The 18,311-nt window shown below is 38.1% G+C and overlaps 1 protein-coding gene across 2 annotated transcripts in view; it reads left to right on the forward strand.

Annotated features, from left to right (window-relative positions):
- Positions 1 to 18,311, forward strand: part of STXBP5 (syntaxin binding protein 5) — a 3,006,986-nt gene that overhangs the window by 2,397,809 nt on the left and 590,866 nt on the right. For both annotated transcript variants that reach the window (XM_044068842.1, XM_044068850.1), the window contains exon 18: positions 17,225 to 17,376. In XM_044068842.1, the coding sequence (XP_043924777.1) occupies positions 17,225 to 17,376 (152 nt within the window). The remainder of the gene's footprint in view (positions 1 to 17,224; positions 17,377 to 18,311) is intronic.

Below are 18,311 nucleotides of genomic sequence, written 5' to 3' on the forward strand. Positions count from 1 at the left end.
GGCTTTGCTCATTGTTAAATCACTGTCCCGAAACAAAATCTTTCTCACTGCAGCATTATTAACACCACAAACAAGCCTGTCTTTTATCATTTCTTCTTTCAAATCACTAAATCTGCATGTCTTAGCCTTGTTTCTCAAGTCAGCAGTATAAGCAGCAAAAATTTCCCCTGGCTTTTGGTCTCTTTTGTAAAATAAGTGCCTGTCCAGTGTAACATTTGTTTGGGGGTTACACATTTCTCTGAATTTATGTTTCAAACACAAAGGGTCCTCCCTTGATTCAGCTTGTACAACAATATGATGGTTTCCCCCTTCTCCTGCATATACTGCTGGTGCATACACAAATGAATGCAGTCTTTCAATGGCTTCTGACCCAACTAGTTTAAGCAGAATAAATGCCCTCGTACATGCATCTTTATCAGAAAAAGCTGCTTGTATGAAAATATCATATTCCTGCTCAAATACTTTCCAGTTCTTTGCAATATTATTATCAAACACAAGCGGAGACAGGCTGTGAAATGTTTCTGCCATGCCAATACTCAGTAATAAAGACTTTCAGAATTATGTACGAATATACACACATATATGCCAGACATTTGTAATTATGCTCAACCGCACAGTAGACTCTTCGAAATAACTGCACTTTGTGAAATAGGTTTCTGTAGCACAAGAAATACTCTGAAATAAGCGTTCTTTGAGAAACAACTCTGCACAGTATAAAAAACACTTCTGTACTTGGACTGAACTTTCCGAATCAACTATCCACATCACAAGAAACTTCTTGAAATGACTGTACTCTACAACTCTGTAGCACAAGAAACTTTTTGAAATAACTGTATTTTGACTGTACTTTGTGAAATAATTGTATTTTGCACACAGTAAACTCTGAAATAATTGTACTGCAATAAATTACACACTGCAACAATTTGCACACTCTGAGAGACTTCAAACAACTCTAGCTATACTTCAAATAGCTTTAATTAATGTGAAATAGCAGCTTATATCAAAAAACATGGTCATTTACAAAAAATACAGTTTTGCCTTTTTATTATGCTCATTTGACTTTTATCATGTTCGTTATACTTTTCTTGTGCTTTTTTACGTTTATCATGCTCGTTATGCAAATCAAAAGTAATTCTGAATGTTTTCATAAGTTATAATTTAAATAACTATCAAATTTCGTAGTTTCGAACATTTTGTTTAATTAGTAATGTGTTTTGTGCTTTTCAAATGTATTGTTTTCTTTGTGAAGTAAATCATTATGTGAGTTTTAGTACCTGAAATTCATTTCTGGCTTTGTATCAATCGTTTGAGCAGGTTGGGATGAACCATTCCTGTATATTTCTCCATTTCTAGCTGCGTACCTCATGCCTCAACTTCTGGATCCTGCTTTGGTGCCATCTCGCTCAGACATGCCGCTTCTGGTACAGTGTTGCTCAGACATCCTGCTTCTGACACCATGTTGCTCATCTAGTCAGGATAAAGTAGATGAACATCTGTGGGTTCAGTTCAGACAGCTTTATTACATACAAACACATCAAGATTGAGGTTTAGTAACATGTATGAGTCCAGTAGTCAGTCAGTTTAACACTCTGGCTGTTTATTCAAAACTGCTGCCTGCACGTGCCCTCTGTTTATATGCACGTGCTCTCACTTTGAAATGCTTATTAAAGACAACACACACACACACACACTGATCTACAACAGGTAGAGCAGACCTGACTTCCTTTTACCTAGAACTGTCCTGAGCCTATCTAAGTGTTTTACAGGCAGGCAGACTGAAAGATGTAGGCCCAGTATTCATGGTCTGGGGCGTTGTATTTTTATAGTGATAATTCATGAAGAGGAGTGCTATGTAATTATGCAAATCACATGGTCTTTCAGGATGACTTTAAAAACGCTCAGGCATTTTGTTAGAAACATCCCCCATAGCAAAAGCCTAAGATGCTTAAGGCATAAGAGATAGGGGATAACTAATAATTAGGTAAGGGGCATTACACATTTGCATATCAGTAGGATTCAGAGAGATTAATCTAAAATTAGCTCATTTGCATACTAAACATGTAAATTGCCCTGAACTTACACCAGTAGACAGTAGTTTAACATGAGAATACAGAGTTGCGAGGGGAAGGGGAAAAGGGAATATGCATTGCCATACATTTTAAAAGGAGGAACAGTTAATGAGTTTACTTAAAGAATTTTTAATTGTATTTTAGTGTTTGTGCATACATGGACAAAATATTGAAGGGGTCATTCTGGGAAATGTTTCATTTGGTGTTAATGAAGAGCTTGTACGTGCATGGACAAACTACCGAAGAGGTTTTTGAGGAAAATGTTTAATTTTGAAGTCAGAGAAGTGCTTGTGCATACATAGACAAACTACTGAAAGGATTGCTTGGGGAAATGTTTCATTTGGTGCTTATGCATACTTGGACATACTGCTGAACGGATTGGTGGGAACATTTTTCATTCTGGTGCTTGTGCATACTTGGACTTACTGCTGAAGGAATTGCTTGAGGAAATGTTTCATTTGGTGTTTATGCATACTTGGACATAGTACTGAAGGGATCACTGGGGGAAATCTTCAATTTCAGTGCTTGTTCATACTTGGATATTTTACTGAAGGGATTGCTTGGGGAAATGTTCCGTTTTGGTGTTTGTGCATACTTGGACATACTGCTGAAGGAATTGCTTGAGGAAATGTTTCATTTGGTGCTTATGCATACTTGGACATAGTACTGAAGGGATCACTGGGGGAAATCTTTAATTTCAGTGCTTGTTCATACTTGGATATTTTACTGAAGGGATTGCTTGGGGAAATGTTCCGTTTTGGTGTTTGTGCATACTTGGACATACTGCTGAAGGGACTTGTGGGGGAAATGTTTCTGTTTGGTGCATGTGCATACTTAGTAAAACTAGAGATTGCTGGGGGAAGTATTTTATTTTGGTGTCAGGAAAGTGCTTGTGTATGTATGGCCAGACTGCTGAAGTGATTGCTGGACAAAATAATTGATTATGTATCATTTTAGTGCTTGTGTATACGTAGACAAACTACTGAAGAGGTTGCTGTGGGAATACTTCATTTTTGTGTCAGGAAAGTGCTTGTGCTTACTTGGAGAAACTACTGAAGGGATGGCTGGTGGTGAAGCATCGCTTTCTATAACGGATGTAAGAAGCAGATATTGGACTATGAATTGCAAGAACACCTCATTAGTATATATCACTTTACAAAATTGCTGTCTCTGCATGCATTATACTCCTTTTGCATTATACTAAATGGCTTCTATGAATCTTGCCTTTGCTGTGCTTATTCATGAACATCTGGGATACCCATTTCGCATCTGAGCACATGACCGGCTATAATCACTCCAGCTTGTCTGCATCTGACTTTAGCCCTCCTCCCTGTGAGTTGTGCCTGATACACATCTTACAGGTAGTCCCCATTGGACAACCTCACTAGGTGCCTGGCTTCTTCAAATGACTTGTCTGAATCTGGAGAAGCAGTGGCTGTACTCCAAGATCCTCCTGGATTAACAAGGTTTTCACTGTTGTGATGAATGAACTCAGCAGCCATAAGAACTTCATTTCTTCTGTTTGTATTCACCCTCTCACATCTTCTGTCACTACCCAAGGTTCTTAGATAAGGATAGGAATGTAAATCAATAGAACTGAGAGCATTTTCATGTTACTCAACTTTTGCTTTAACACTTCACTCAGTCACATTTGCTGCACATCTCCTCTAATCACTTTTCCAAACCCTGCCATGCTCCCTCTTGACCATAGCATTTAAACTTCTTCACCTAAGGTAGCTGCTACCCTTTCACCTGCAGAGAGAGAGCAGTCTACTTTTAAGGAGAAAGACATGACTGATTTGCAGTCAATATTTTTCATCCTACTCACTTTATTTTCAGTAATTAACCATTCCATGGCACTCTAGAGGTCATAGTCAGTTGGGGCTAGCATCATCTTCAGCAAACTCCAGAAATGTAACCCATAAATTTTAAATGGACATTTGCCAAATCTTAGCTGCACCTTGATATCCTGTCACAAAAAAATACAAAAAAAAAAACAAAAAACAAATGAAAACTGATAAAAATCACCTGCTTTGGAGTCTTCTACATCTTGAACATATACAAATTAATACTGAGTGTGCAAAAACAAAACTGTTACAGCACACTTAGAAGGGCCAGTTGAACTGCAACTATAGCCTTAGGACTCCATGTTGTTAGGTTCCTAGCTTAATAGGTAGGTACACAATAATACCAGTCCAGGAGACCACTGAGGAGCCTAGCCCAATTTCCCAAATACAGCAGAAGTCTGTCTAGTAAAATGATTTGCTCAGAGTCACACAGAAGGCAGATGGAGACTGAGGGAAACAAAATGGGGCTACTGGAAACAGCTCGTTAACAGCTTATAGCCTTACTCAGCTGCATTGACTGTCAGAATAAATATTACCTCCCACAAAGCATTCACAGCTGTACGGTCATATGACCTATCCAGATTCACAAGACACACTCACACTGTACAGTGAACTGCTATGACCCCCTCCAGTCGATGTAAAAGGAGTAGGAACTAATGAAGTGTTTTGTGTACAGTATGAAATCTGCATTGTTACTTCTAAATCAAAGATTCAGCTATCAGAAGAGGGTCTCCTTTTCAGCACACCTTGCTGTAGGCCAAGGAGCATAATCCCCTTAAAATTAGAACATACCCTTCTGTTCTACTCTGGTTGAAAATGGAGACCACCACTCCAGTATATCATTCCAGAGACAATGTCTCTGTTTTCCTTGCACCATTAGAAAGACATCCTAACCATGATCCCCTGCTATTATCCAACATTTGAAACATTTCCGTATGAATCTCAACATAACCTACAGCCTTACCACAGCAGAAAGACTGTCAAATTTCTGAAGTGATCTTGTCTAAAGGAGAGCATGCATAATGTATTCAGACATTCCTCACTCTCTTCCTTGCATGTCCTGATAGTACCTGTAGTTAAAGTCAGCATTTTTCCACTGTTCTCAACAACAGTCTGGACTGTGCATCTCCTCTATATTTTATTATATGGTTTGCCAGAAGTTATTTGAGACTATCCAAAATCCATGCACCATGGCTTAAACAAATTCCTTCCACACCTGGGCCTTTACACTTGTGACTTTTGCAATGCAGCCTTATTGGCCTTGTACATTTGAACCTCCCCTTGTAGCATTACTTGGGGAGCATTTTTGTAACTTAATGGATTCCTTCACTCCTGATGCATGCCTCTTGATTCTTTCATTGACCACTTTTTGTCCATGGCTCTTTGACTCTTCCGCAACAACTGATTTCTTGAACAGGGTCCATTTAGACTCCCATTTCTTCTACCTGCCCTAGTATGTGGGGAAGAACCTTTTCTGAAAATGGAAGTTGAAGTCTTCCCACATAGAATTATTGATTTAACAGTCTCAGGACATATTCACTACATGTTTAGGTTTCCCCAAGTCTGTCCAGTTGCCAGTCCATCCATTTCACCCAACTTAACACCAGGTGGTGAATATTTCATAGTTTAGCATCCTGTCTTGACCAAATATTTGGAATATTTGCTGTCATGTCTTAGGGCATGGCTCTAAAGGTCAGTCATTGATCTTTGACTCAAGGTGCTGTGGCACCAAAGACACCTATGAGCAGTTATCTGTTTGAAGATGGTATTTGTTATGCAGAATCTGTGCTTAGCAGAGAAAGGCAAAGACATTTAGCCATTTTGGTTCAGATCAAGCAGTCTCTTCATCCTAGTCATGCCTCTCATCAGATACTGTGGAATGTTTGGATTATTCTTAATATGAGAGTTGAGGTTTCCCTACAAAATCTACATAGGTTAGTAGGTGTTACTCCATCAGGCAGTACTCCCACAGTCTCCAAGAAGGCTAAATACTCCCAAGTAGCTGTAGATGCATATGCACAAACAATGAATGGGTTTTACTTCTGCAACTCATGGCCATATAGAGGTGACCATATTCCCCCATCCATCACACAGAGTAGAGAGTTTATGAATATACCTGCATTTGCCTAAACCTCTCTCAAAGGGTAATCTCCAGAGTACAAAAGAGATTATCGTTGTTCAAGTAGTCCATGTCTGAACCAATGCTATGTGTAGAAGTAAAACCACATATATCTGTCTGGTACCTTTTAACTTCCTGTATAAACTTTGGCTCCTTTTCATGTAGTGAGATGACATTCACTTTCTCAAAAAACATTTTTCATTGTCAAGGTTTAATAGTCAATTAAAAGCCATCCTGCTGCTTCCCGTACTTAGCTGACCCTCACCATGTTCCTTATGAGTGTTAAGCCTACATTGTACTTCTGTACAACTTTTCTTAGCTGATCCCTAATGGGCTGTGTGTATTACCAGTCCACCAGGCACCCACTGGCAAACACCAATGTAACTCCGGTTTGAGGAGGATGGATTCTGGTATCCTTTTTCCAGGTGAGGTTCTATTCTTCTTTGAATGAGCCTTCCCAAATGTCAGATTTTATTATCATGCTCCTTCTGTTGTACCAATATGCCAGCATTGATCCTACCAGAACCACAAAGTTCCAGACAGTGCAGCTGTAGCAACTAAAGGAGCACGCGACCCCCTCCATCGTGATAACATCCTGATCACAATATGAGCTCTAAGGTTGCTGTCTTAAAAGACTGTTTTCCAGTCTTAATGTCTGATGTACTTGTGGTTAACAGTACTGAGGAAAATTAATTAAAAAAATGTTAGTATTTATGGCACACAGCCTGAATTTGGGCACTGCTGAATGAAGCTGACAGTTGAGGGATTAACACTGTGATACAAATGGTATGTTAAACACCTGTGAAATGATCACAGGCTATAGGTTAATGACTACTTCTCCCCATTAAAAGTGTTTTCAGAGTTCTGTCCCTTAGAAGTAGTACTGTGATAAATGCTTTTGAGACTGTACTGTTAATACATACATTGAAAGTATGAAGACAGTCTCTACATCAACTGAAGAGTTTTAGTTTAACCAAACTTCAGTGGTTAGCCATGAAAAATGTGAGTGCATTGTGAGGCAGACCGATAAAGAAGGGAATATTGTGTTATATGACAGATGCAAATATGTGCAATTATTCAGTAAGGTATTTTATACATATTGTTGATTAAGAATTTGTAAAATGTTCAGCAAAGGTTGTCTTTATTATATTTTATTACAGCTTGTAAAGAGAGGTGGTTTATGCTAGGGTTTGTGACAAATCTAAGTGCTAAAATGCTGTATGTGGATGTCCATAAAAAAACAAGTATTTTATTTCCTTTCAGAGATACTCCAGAACTTAGAAGTGGAACTAGGATGTCCAATAATATCTTTGAAGCAATCGTTACATTGTAACATTAATATTTTTAATTCCCATTTGAAATACAGAGAGAATCATTTTTAGGTGACCGTAAATGTATGAAGTTTGCATACCAGAACTGAGTGTAGATATGGTTTGTATTCATTTAGATTTTTTTATGGTTAAGGGACAAGACACATTTGAATTTCATTTTATCCCTGGTACAGTTTTGCCTTACACATGACTATTTTGTTCATTGAGTTGTTTTCTGTCAAAAGAAGGGTTTGCCATGGCAACACATTTTACCGCCACTTACTCAGATATGTTTAATAGGTAATTGAAATGAAGTATAGCTATGCTACTTCCAGTGGGACTGGTGACTTCAAATCACAGGGGGGTTGCAGGAGACAGCTGAATGGGTGGGGTCAAGGGGAGGAGGTGTGGTCAACCAGAAAGGGGAGGAGCTATGCACAAAACCACAAAAAACTAACTTTAATTAAATACGCTGCCCTGGGTGGCAAACCATCATTATGAAAGTCCAATCAAGACAAAAATAAGTGTAGAAGAATAAAAATATTTCAATGCATTGGCTGCATGACAGCTTACTTAATATCTAGATGGAAACAAAAGGTTGTGAGGCATGAAAAAATAAATTACTTTTTAAATACATTACTGGAATGCCAGTCAAAATCAAGTATAAGAAAAACCAGAAGCACTCAACTCAAACCACTTCTCCTTGCACTGCAGTCCTAATTATAATATATTCAGCTTTATTAAAGTACCAAGTAACATGCTGAAATTAGAAATCTATGTGATGCCCCCACTTGTAAAAATGTTTCTTATCCAAAAAAGACCTGCTGCCTGACAACTTGTTTCATGGGGAAAACATGATAAAAGTAAAAAATGAAAAGCAAACAAGAAACAAGCTCAAGATACATTGCTTAAAGGATTACTGTACAGGTTATGGACCACACATGATTGGGTTTAGTTTACGGGTAAAGTCTGTAGAGATGACTGCAAGTCTCCAACAAGTGTAATGAGCTTTTTAAAATAATGGAATCCTGTCCTTTAATACCCAAGGCTTATACATTATCTAGTCAAGTATTCTCTGCATGGCAACAACAGAAAGGCTTTCAATGTTGGCAATTCTTTAACAGTATGCTTATTAAAGCTTACTTGCATCTTACGATCTCAGACAAGCTTACCTTATGGTCATTAAAGCATTGCTACTTAAAAACACAGAGCAACAGGCACTTTGAGTAATAAGCATAAATCAACAGTACAAAAATATGACAGAAACCAAACCATTCTGCAAAATCAAGGACAGATGAAAAGCCACTGTAGTACTTATGCAGTGTGTCCTCCCCATCCAAGGCAGATACAACTACTCCTTGCCTTGCTTGGACACATCCAGAGTCACTACATGGGGGAGTGGGGTGCAACAAGAATGTCACAATTTGAAATCTCTCTGGCTGACTGTGATGGCCCTGACACATTTGTCATACTTCTCAACCTCAAGAGCAAGAAATCTGGACAAAGACCTACACAGAAGTGGGACAAAGGCCCAACAATAAGGACAATTTTTAAATATTGCTCTAATAAACTTAGAAAGATAATAGAATAGGTCTTGCATTAGTATGAATTTTCTGAAGGGTATAAAATATGAAACTCAAATGTCTGTCATTTTCTAACTTCAGTCTGTAGTAATTTGTCACTAATTTGCCAAAAAACACAATTTTATGAAAAATGGACAAAAATGTGATGCAAAGATATAAAATAGACACACAATACAGCTGCTACCTGTCAAAGAAGGGACACTCTAATATTAGTACTGCTACCTTGAGCAGCTGACAAAATATAAAAGAATCTACATGCATTTCAAGTAATCTATAACTTTGATTATTACAGTTATTTCTTAATTGTAAACCCTCCATGTTTTCTTCCAAAATTGCTATTTTGCAGAGGGATTATAAGGGGGAAGAGCAACATTTTGAACCAAAAATTGGGGACAGTTGAGAGGTTGGCAATGCCTAATTCTATAAAGCAATTTATTTGCATGTACCTCTCAACCTGTTAATGCAGTAAATCTGAACAAGGCCAAATATATTGGGGGCACATATAAACAGTACTAAAAATTGCTCTTGTATAAATTGAGACAGTTGATAGAACAGCTCTTACTTTAACATGCATTTTTCTGAAGGTTATGAAGTCTGAAACTTATTGAGTGACTTCTGGCAAATCATTTAGGAATTAAAACTACAAATTTTATGAACAACAAACCAAAAATAAGAAGCAAAAATCTATTCATTCTTTGAAAATCTGGACAGTTGGGAGGTATAGTTCAGCTTGGCCTGTCTGAGTTTGCTGCTTTCCCCCCCTGACAAAATAATGGTTGAATGGAGCCTCTGCAGCCATTCCAATGAACCATTATACTTGGCTATTTCACTCCATTTACCATAAACACTAATGTGCATACTGCTTTACTTCTATGATGAGTTGGACTTCATTTGAAAGTTTTATTTTGTATTTTACAGCACAAACACTAAGTCATCTGTTAAACAAAGCAATGCAGTCTCACAATGAAAACTTAGCATTAAAACTTCTCTGCCCTTGAAACTCACATTCATTGAAACAGCATTGAAACCCACATTCAAAGAAAATACATTTTGCCAGTGTCAGATAAAGATTAATTTTGGGCTGTTTTCGAATCATAGGCTCCTTGCATATGAAACATACATGTGCTCTTTGATACACCTTCCTTATTGTACTAAAATTATATTCCTTGTACAATACAGTACACTTGTTACAGGGTGTTTTAAATTTGTTTTGAACATTTTTCCAGTAAGCAATGAAACAAACCATATGCACCCATAATGGCAAAACTGCCCAGTTGAGAACATTTATCATAAAAAAGTCTACTCAGACTTCCACAGTTCACCATTATTAGTAAATATACACAATTCTACAGTCCACCATTATTAGTAAATATGCACAATTCCACAGTCCACCATTATCAGTAAATATGCACAATTCTACAGTCCACCTTTATCAGTAAATATGCACAATTCTACAGTCCATTATCAGTAAATATGCACAATCTCTGAAGTCAGTCATCTAAATAATTTCACATTAAAGAAATCTGTAACTAATGAAGTGGTTGCTGCTAGCAATCACCTTTATATTTCATGGTTTCATCGAAAAATAAAGTGTCTGTTGCCCTCAGGAATAAATTGCCTATATTACATTAAAAATGATAAGCTAGTAATAATATTGCAAGAGGAAATGGATGGCAAACTGATAACGAACTCATAGTTAGTATCTTCACCAAGGAGAACATTCTCCGGCAGCATCCACCCTTGTGGGAGTAGAACCCACAACCTTCTGCATCAAAGCAAGTACACAACCTGTTGTGCTATAGTATTAACTTGGCAAAGCACTAAACTTCTATTCCCCTGCAGCTCTCAGTTCCTTGTAAAATCTACTCAATACTCAACTGCATCTCAACCGCAGCTCAAGAAAACTGGAAAAAGCCAAAATGTATTGGGGGTCAAAAGCCCAAAAACAGGGACACATTAAACATTGCTTGTATAATCTTGGAAAGTTGCTAGAATAAAATGTTGTGTTGCCACCATATATTTTACTGCCAAGGTCCCTGAGCAAAAACAGTCAAGAGTAACATACCACTCATACATCAGCTGCTTTGTAAAAGAGGAAGACTGAAACTTAAATGGCTATCATTTAGTGAATTCAGTTCTCACCATAGCTGTCAACCTCTTAGTACAAAACACCTGGACAAACCCAGTAATGAGGGAATACAGCCCTCAAACATATTCAGTGAATTCAGTTCTTGCCATAGCTGTCAACCTTAGCACAAAAACCTGGAAGCCAATAATGGGGGAATACAGTCCCAAAAATAGGGACAAATTTAAAATATTCATCTTATAAACTTAGAAAATTGCTAAAAAAAGGTTGTGCTACTATGTATTCTGAAGAACATGAAGTTGGAAATTCAAATGCCGGTCAATTTTACTGCGGACAGAACAAAACAATTTTCAGCAGAGCGCGGGGATTAATACTGCAGACACGTCTTTGTAAAATGGCAGGGCACCAGAGCAAATCCACACAAACACAGGGAGGAGATGCAGACTCCACACAGAAGCCACCCCAACCAAGAATCAAACCAGAAAACCTATAGCTGTGAGGCAACAATACTACCACTGCACCATCAATTATGCAAGGAATTAAACATTCAGAAACCTGAAGTCTGAAATTCAAATGCCTGTCAATTTTACTGCGGACAGAACAAAACAATTTTCAGCAGAGATGCAGGGATTAAAACTGCAGACACGTCTTTGTAAAATGGCAGGGCACCAGAGCAAATCCACACAAACACAGGAGGAGATACAGACTCCACACAGAAGCCACCCCAACCAAGAATCAAACCAGAAAACCTATAGCTGTGAGGCAACAATACTACCACTGCACCATCAATTATGCAAGGAATTAAACATTCAGAAACCTGAAGTCTGAAATTCAAATGCCTGTCAATTTTACTGTGGACAGAACAAAAACAATTTTCAGCAGAGGAGGGATTAATACTGCAGACACGTCTTTGTAAAATGGCAGGGCACCAGAGCAAATCCACACAAATACAGGAGGAGATGCAGACAGAAGCCACCCCAACCAAGAATCAAACCAGAAAACCTATAGCTGTGAGGCAACAATACTACCACTGCACCATCAATTATGTAAGGAATTAAACATTCAGAAACCTGAAGTCTGAAATTCAAATGCCTGTCAATTTTACTGCGGACAGAACAAAAACAATTTTCAGCAGAGGGGATTAATACTGCAGAACCGTCTTTGTAAAATGGCAGGGCACCAGAGCAAATCCACTCAAATACAGGAAGGAGATGCAGACAGAAGCCACCCCAACCAAGAATCAAACCAGAAAACCTATAGCTGTGAGGCAACAATACTATCACTGCACCATCAATTATGCAAGGAATTAAACATTCAGAAACCTGAAGTCTGAAATTCAAATGCCTGTCAATTTTACTGCGGACAGAACAAAACCAATTTTCAGCAGGGATTAAAACTGCAGACACGTCTTTGTAAAATGGCAGGGCACCAGAGCAAATCCACACAAACACATGGAGGAGATGCAGACTTCACACAGAAGCCACCCCAACCAAGAATCAAACCAGAAAACCTATAGCTGTGAGGCAACAATACTACCACTGCACCATCAAATATGCAAGGAATTAAACATTCAGAAACCCTTAAGTCTGAAATTCAAATGCCTGTCAATTTTATTTAACATTTTTTAATCAAGACAGTCTGACTTGGAACAAATAAACAATTTTCAGCAGAGGCCCAGGAAGAAATAATGCAGACATGTCTTTGTAACATGGGAGGACACAAAAGCAAACCCACACAAACACAGGGAGAAGATACAGACCCCACAAAGAAGGAACCCCAGCCAAGAATCAAACCCAAGAACCTGCAGCTGAGAGGCAACAATGCTACTACTACACCATCAAATATCAAGCATTGCAACATTTACAAACCACAGATATTATGAGGAACAGATCAGATCGAATATGAGGCAAAAATCTGCAATTTTTTTACAAATGGTGGTGGGTAGGGAACTCAAGTCTTTAACATTTGCATACAGGGTACAGGGTTCAAGCCTGAGGTATTCCCTACCACACCACCATAAGCACCTGGGGCATTTTCACACACACACACACACACCCCTGCGCAATACTCAAAGACCCGCGAGATCCCAAGGAAAGCCCGACGAGATCCCAATGCTCCTTCCCGAGTCCTGCTGCTGCTCTTGCAGTCGACCCATAATCCTAGCGAGTCTGTGCACTTTAAAAGTGCACAGGCGTCTCACTGTCCCCTATGGGGACTGCCGGACTGCCTTGAGCATGCGCATAGACCGACAGTAGTCGGGACTACTGTGCATGTGCGAAATCCGCGAAATTTTGAAAAATATATATATTTTTTTTTTCCTTTCTATTTTTTATGTTGAGGGGGCTGCAGTCCAGCAGCCCGATGCCACGAGCCGCCCCTGGCTACTTCCTGTTTGTGAATAAAGTAGTCCATTAATGGGGGGTTTTAGAGATGACTTTAATTTGTGGATTCCCTGATTTTTTTTTTTTTTTTTTTTTTTTTTGTGAGGGATTATTGAGTATTGAGTATGGCTTGCAGTTTACCTGTAAGGTTGGTAAAGGCAAATTATGTTAGTGAAAAATTGATGAATGTTACCAGTGGTTGAGTTACTAGTAAGATTTAGCAGAGTCGGCAGTAAATTGATTTTTACATGCATCAGTAGTGTCGCTCATCTTGTCTTGTCTTGGATGTAATAGACGAGTCTTTGTGGGTTCTGTTCAAGCAGCTTTATTATATACAAACACATTACAGTTACAGCTATTAACTTCAACTTAGGTACATTTGCTCTGGAGCCCACAGAAGTCATACTCTAAGTCATTCGCAAGTATACTTGTGTGCCTCTGTAACTTCGTGGATTTGACAAATCTCAGTGGCTTTACTCAATGTTAAATCAAACTAAGCAAAATCTTTCTCACAGCAGCACTGTTAACACCACAAACAAGCCTGTCCCTTCATCAACTTATCTTTTAAGTCACCAAACCAACACATTTTAGCTTTGTTTCTCAGGTCAGTAATATAAGCTGCAAAAGATTCCCCTGGTTTCTGATCTCTTGTGTAAAACAAATGCCTCTGTAATGTAATATTTGTCTGGGGGTTGCACATTTCTCTAAATTTGCCCTTCAAACACTCGGGGTCTTCCCTTGATTCAGCCTGTATAATAATATGATGATTTTCACCTTCTCCCTCATATACTGCTGGTGCATACACAAATGAACTCTGACCCAGCTAGGTTTAACAAAATGAATGCCTTGGTGCATGCATCTTTGTCGGAATAAGCTACTTATATAAAAATATCGTACTCTTGCTCAAATGTTTTCCAATTCTGTGCAATATTCTGATCAAATACAAGTGGTGAGGGCTTTCGAAATCCATCTGTCATATTAGCACATACCAGAGAAGGATTTTGCAAGTACGCTTGACTACACACACATACACATATGCCAGAAATTTATGCCAGTATTTGTAACTTTCCTCAAAGTCACAACAAGCCTCTGAATAACTGAGCTTTGCGAAATAACTGAATCTTTTGAAATAACTCTCTCGGGCACTTTGACACTCTCAGCATTTCAAATAACTGAACTGTGTGCATGAACTGGGCAAAAGAAACTCAGAGCGAGAAACATTTCAAAGTAACTGCACTTTTCGAATAAACAGTACATGGCACACTGAAACTTCCAAAATGGCAGTACTTTGCTAGATAATTCTTTACAGCACAAGAAACACTCTGTAATGGCGGTACTTTGCGAATAGACACACCCAGCACAAGAACTTTGCCTGTACTTTGCACACAGATAAGCTCTTCGGAATCTATGCACAGCAATAAGCACACACTGCAAGCACTTTTACACACTTTGAGATAATTTGAATAACTCTAGCTATGCCCTTGATACAATACAAAGTCATAGTTATGCCAAAACACAGCACTTTGCCACAAAACATGCAGACGCCTTGCTTTATTTATGGTTAATGTGCCCTTTTTACCCTTGTTATATTCATTTTGCTTATTTAATCACTTTTCATGCCCATTGTACTTTTCTTGTGCTCATTTTGCTCTAAACATGCCGGTTTTGTTTTAATATCTTAATCTCAAACATTTCGCTTAGTTAATAAACCTTTTGTGTCTCTCACTTGTTTAATAATGCAGTTTGTGCCCTTGTCATGCTCCATTTTATCTTTTTTATAAAGTAAACTGTTTGTGCTAGTTTCATTACCTTTGGTTCTTTTCTGGCTTTTTCTCATGTTTGTTTCTGTTAGTTTACCTTCACTGTTATCTCTGCACCTCATGGCTCCAAATAGCAATCTCTGGAATCCTGGTTCTGACACCATGTCACTCATCTTGTTGTCTTGTCTTGGATGTGATAGATGAGTCTTCGTGAGTTCTGTTCAAGCAGCTTTATTATATGCAAACACATTATGGTTACAACTGTTAACTTTAACTCAGATAACTTGTATACAAACTAACTACATTCACTCTCACATCCTTACTCTATGGGTGCACTTTCAAAATGGCAGTAAGTACAATACATGCATGTTCATCACTTGCTATGCTTCTTAAAGACACATCACACACAATGCTCTACAAGCAGCATAACATAAATTACCAGCTTACAGTGTTAAGTAATCAACTTTTTTCAGTGTGTTAATGTTTGCAATACAGCGTATATCTGGTTCTCTTAAAAACTAGGCTGAAGTTTGCAAACTTTGATTCTGCATGTTTTCCACATTTCATAGTTTTGCACAACATGCAAAATGCACTAAAATGGCATTATCTTGAGCCATTCTAAGAAATAGGAAGCCCGAAGTAGCAGTTTTCATTCCTCGGGTTGAGCCTTTTCTGTAGTTTATTTTTATATAGTCTTGCCCGTAGCTTTTTAACACAACATGACAGATGATGTGCAATATATATTATACAAAGTAACGAGTTATGAGAAAGAAATATATCAGTGTCATCTTCAATAAAACTGGAGAAACTATGACAATACAGATACATAATTCATCCACCTTTTTTAAGATAGTTGAGTAATTTAAGTAACCCTGATTTTATTTTGCAGTCACTGATAGTAAACATGTAAGTAACTTCTGCACTTCACAGAATCCCCTTCAAAAAGGAAATAAAGCTGTATTGAATCACCACCATCACCAAATAAATACTGACATTTATGGACCCAATTCCAAAAGATTTAGCTCTAATGTTACCCCTCTCTGCCCTCCATCTGTCCCTCAAGATATACCTGATACTGGCTCACCTTCAGCTATCACAAAAGACAAAGTCCTAAAAGTGCTATCAAAAGCTAAAAATTCTACATTGATGGGTCCTGACAATATCCCTGGATGCATCTTAAATAGCATCATGATTTAGCTACAGCCTTATCAACACTGTTCACTCTCACCCTCCATACAGGTTTTCTACCAAGCAAATGTAGAACAGCTGCAGTCATTCCACAGCATAAGGCAGGACCTTCCACAGACCCATAAATCTGACCAGCCTAAATTACAAAGTCATGAAAACACAACATGGAATTAATCTATCAGGACATAGAGAACCTCCGGACACTGTACCCATCACAGTTTGGATTCGTCAGGGGCAGGTCATGCTTACTCAACCTGGTGTTCTTTTTTGAAAAGATTACCAAAGCAATGAAGGCAAAGTGGTACACACTGCATACCTCGACCAGAACAAAGCTTTTGATATAGTTCCCCACTCAGGCATAGTATCAAAGCTAAATAAACTTGGAATAAACTCCTGTGTCACCCACTGGATTACCAGCTGGCTCACAGTTAGAATACAGATAATCAAAATAGAGGAAGTTATGTCCACAAAGAGATGTGTCTCTAGTGGAGTCCCCCAGGCATCAGTGCTGGGACCTCTCCTGTTGGCATCTACTGTTCTGAAGTAAAAGCCAATACCAAAGGGCTTTGCTACATTTGTAGATGACTGCAAGCTAGTATGGGGCTTTAATAGATTTTTTTAAATATATCAAGTGTGGTAAAAAAGAAGTGTTTTTTTTTTCAGTTTTGAACATAGTGGTCATCTAAGGGCAGTCATTGAGTAGGTTAGAGATGCAACTATGAATATGATTAAAGCCAAGTAGAAAATGGCACAGTTCATTACAGATCAGCTTTACAAGTTTTGGTCACAGTTTATCATTAGGTCTAAACCATCTTTGAAGGGAAATTATGCAGTTTCTAATGTCCATGATTTTATGCTGATGTTTTGCTTCATGATTTCAGCGTGGTTTTTGGCAACTGCAATGGTATCGCAATAGTTGACTATCTTCAGAAGACTATCCTGTTGAACCTCTGCACCTTTGAGCTGTATGGTTCTAATGATCCTTACCAGAGGCAACCAAAGTCACCCCGCAAAACTCGACAACCTTCTGGAGGTATGATTTTCTGCATTCATTTTCAGTGTGCTGCTGTATAAATTGCACTAATTGTTGACTTGGTATGGCTTTTCACTATCTTCCCTTCTAAGTGTTGTACGTTTATCCTGTAGTGCTTTTGTGTTTTTTTCATATCATTCACTTTGTCATTTTATTCTTCCATTCCATTAATGTTTAGTGTCATTGGGGCTATTTTGTCCTGCTTTATTGGAACAGGTAAGCTTTAACTACAAAAGGTGACTACTGAAACACATGACAAAAAGTACTGGACAGATATAGTGGCCTTTTAACTGCCACTTTTTCTTTTTTTTTTTTTTTAATTGTTATTAGCCAGTGACCAGAGTTGTAAAAAAGTTTTTGAGGAGTTGCATTTGACTCTCCACAAGGACACTACATGAAGCATTTTTCCGTAACTGTTAACAATGTTACGTATAGCATAAACAAGTACAACTTGGGACAAAAGAAACATAACGCAATAAAAAGGGCACAGAATTCAGGAAACACAGTAACTGTGCCCATAGTGGTAATGCATTGCTCTGATATCAACAGTTCATACTGAGAACTTGAATAATGTGAATTTTGCTATGTACATTACATTTTAACGACATCATGTTAAATGTGCATTATCGAGAAAAATGCTTGACTTGGGTGGAGATAGCAGTGCTGCATAATTCTGTCATACAAATTTAAAATCTGTATTTGTACCCCTACATGAAAACAGTTTGTTGTCCCCTTGACATTGTGTTTACCAAGATAATGTACCAGTGTTGTTAGGAAGGCTAAACAAAATAACTAGGATTAGCTAGATTCATGCATACAGATAACATTTATTTATCTGCTCTTTAACTCTTAGCTCGCTTATTATGCCTTTCAACTGTTCAGATTTTTACAAAATGTCCAGATCTTTGCCCCATATATTTTGTCTGTTCCTCAAA

The sequence above is a fragment of the Protopterus annectens genome, chromosome 1.part0 (genome assembly GCF_019279795.1).
Source record: "Protopterus annectens isolate FY-2018-M chromosome 1.part0, PAN1.0, whole genome shotgun sequence".
Taxonomy (NCBI): domain Eukaryota; kingdom Metazoa; phylum Chordata; order Ceratodontiformes; family Protopteridae; genus Protopterus; species Protopterus annectens.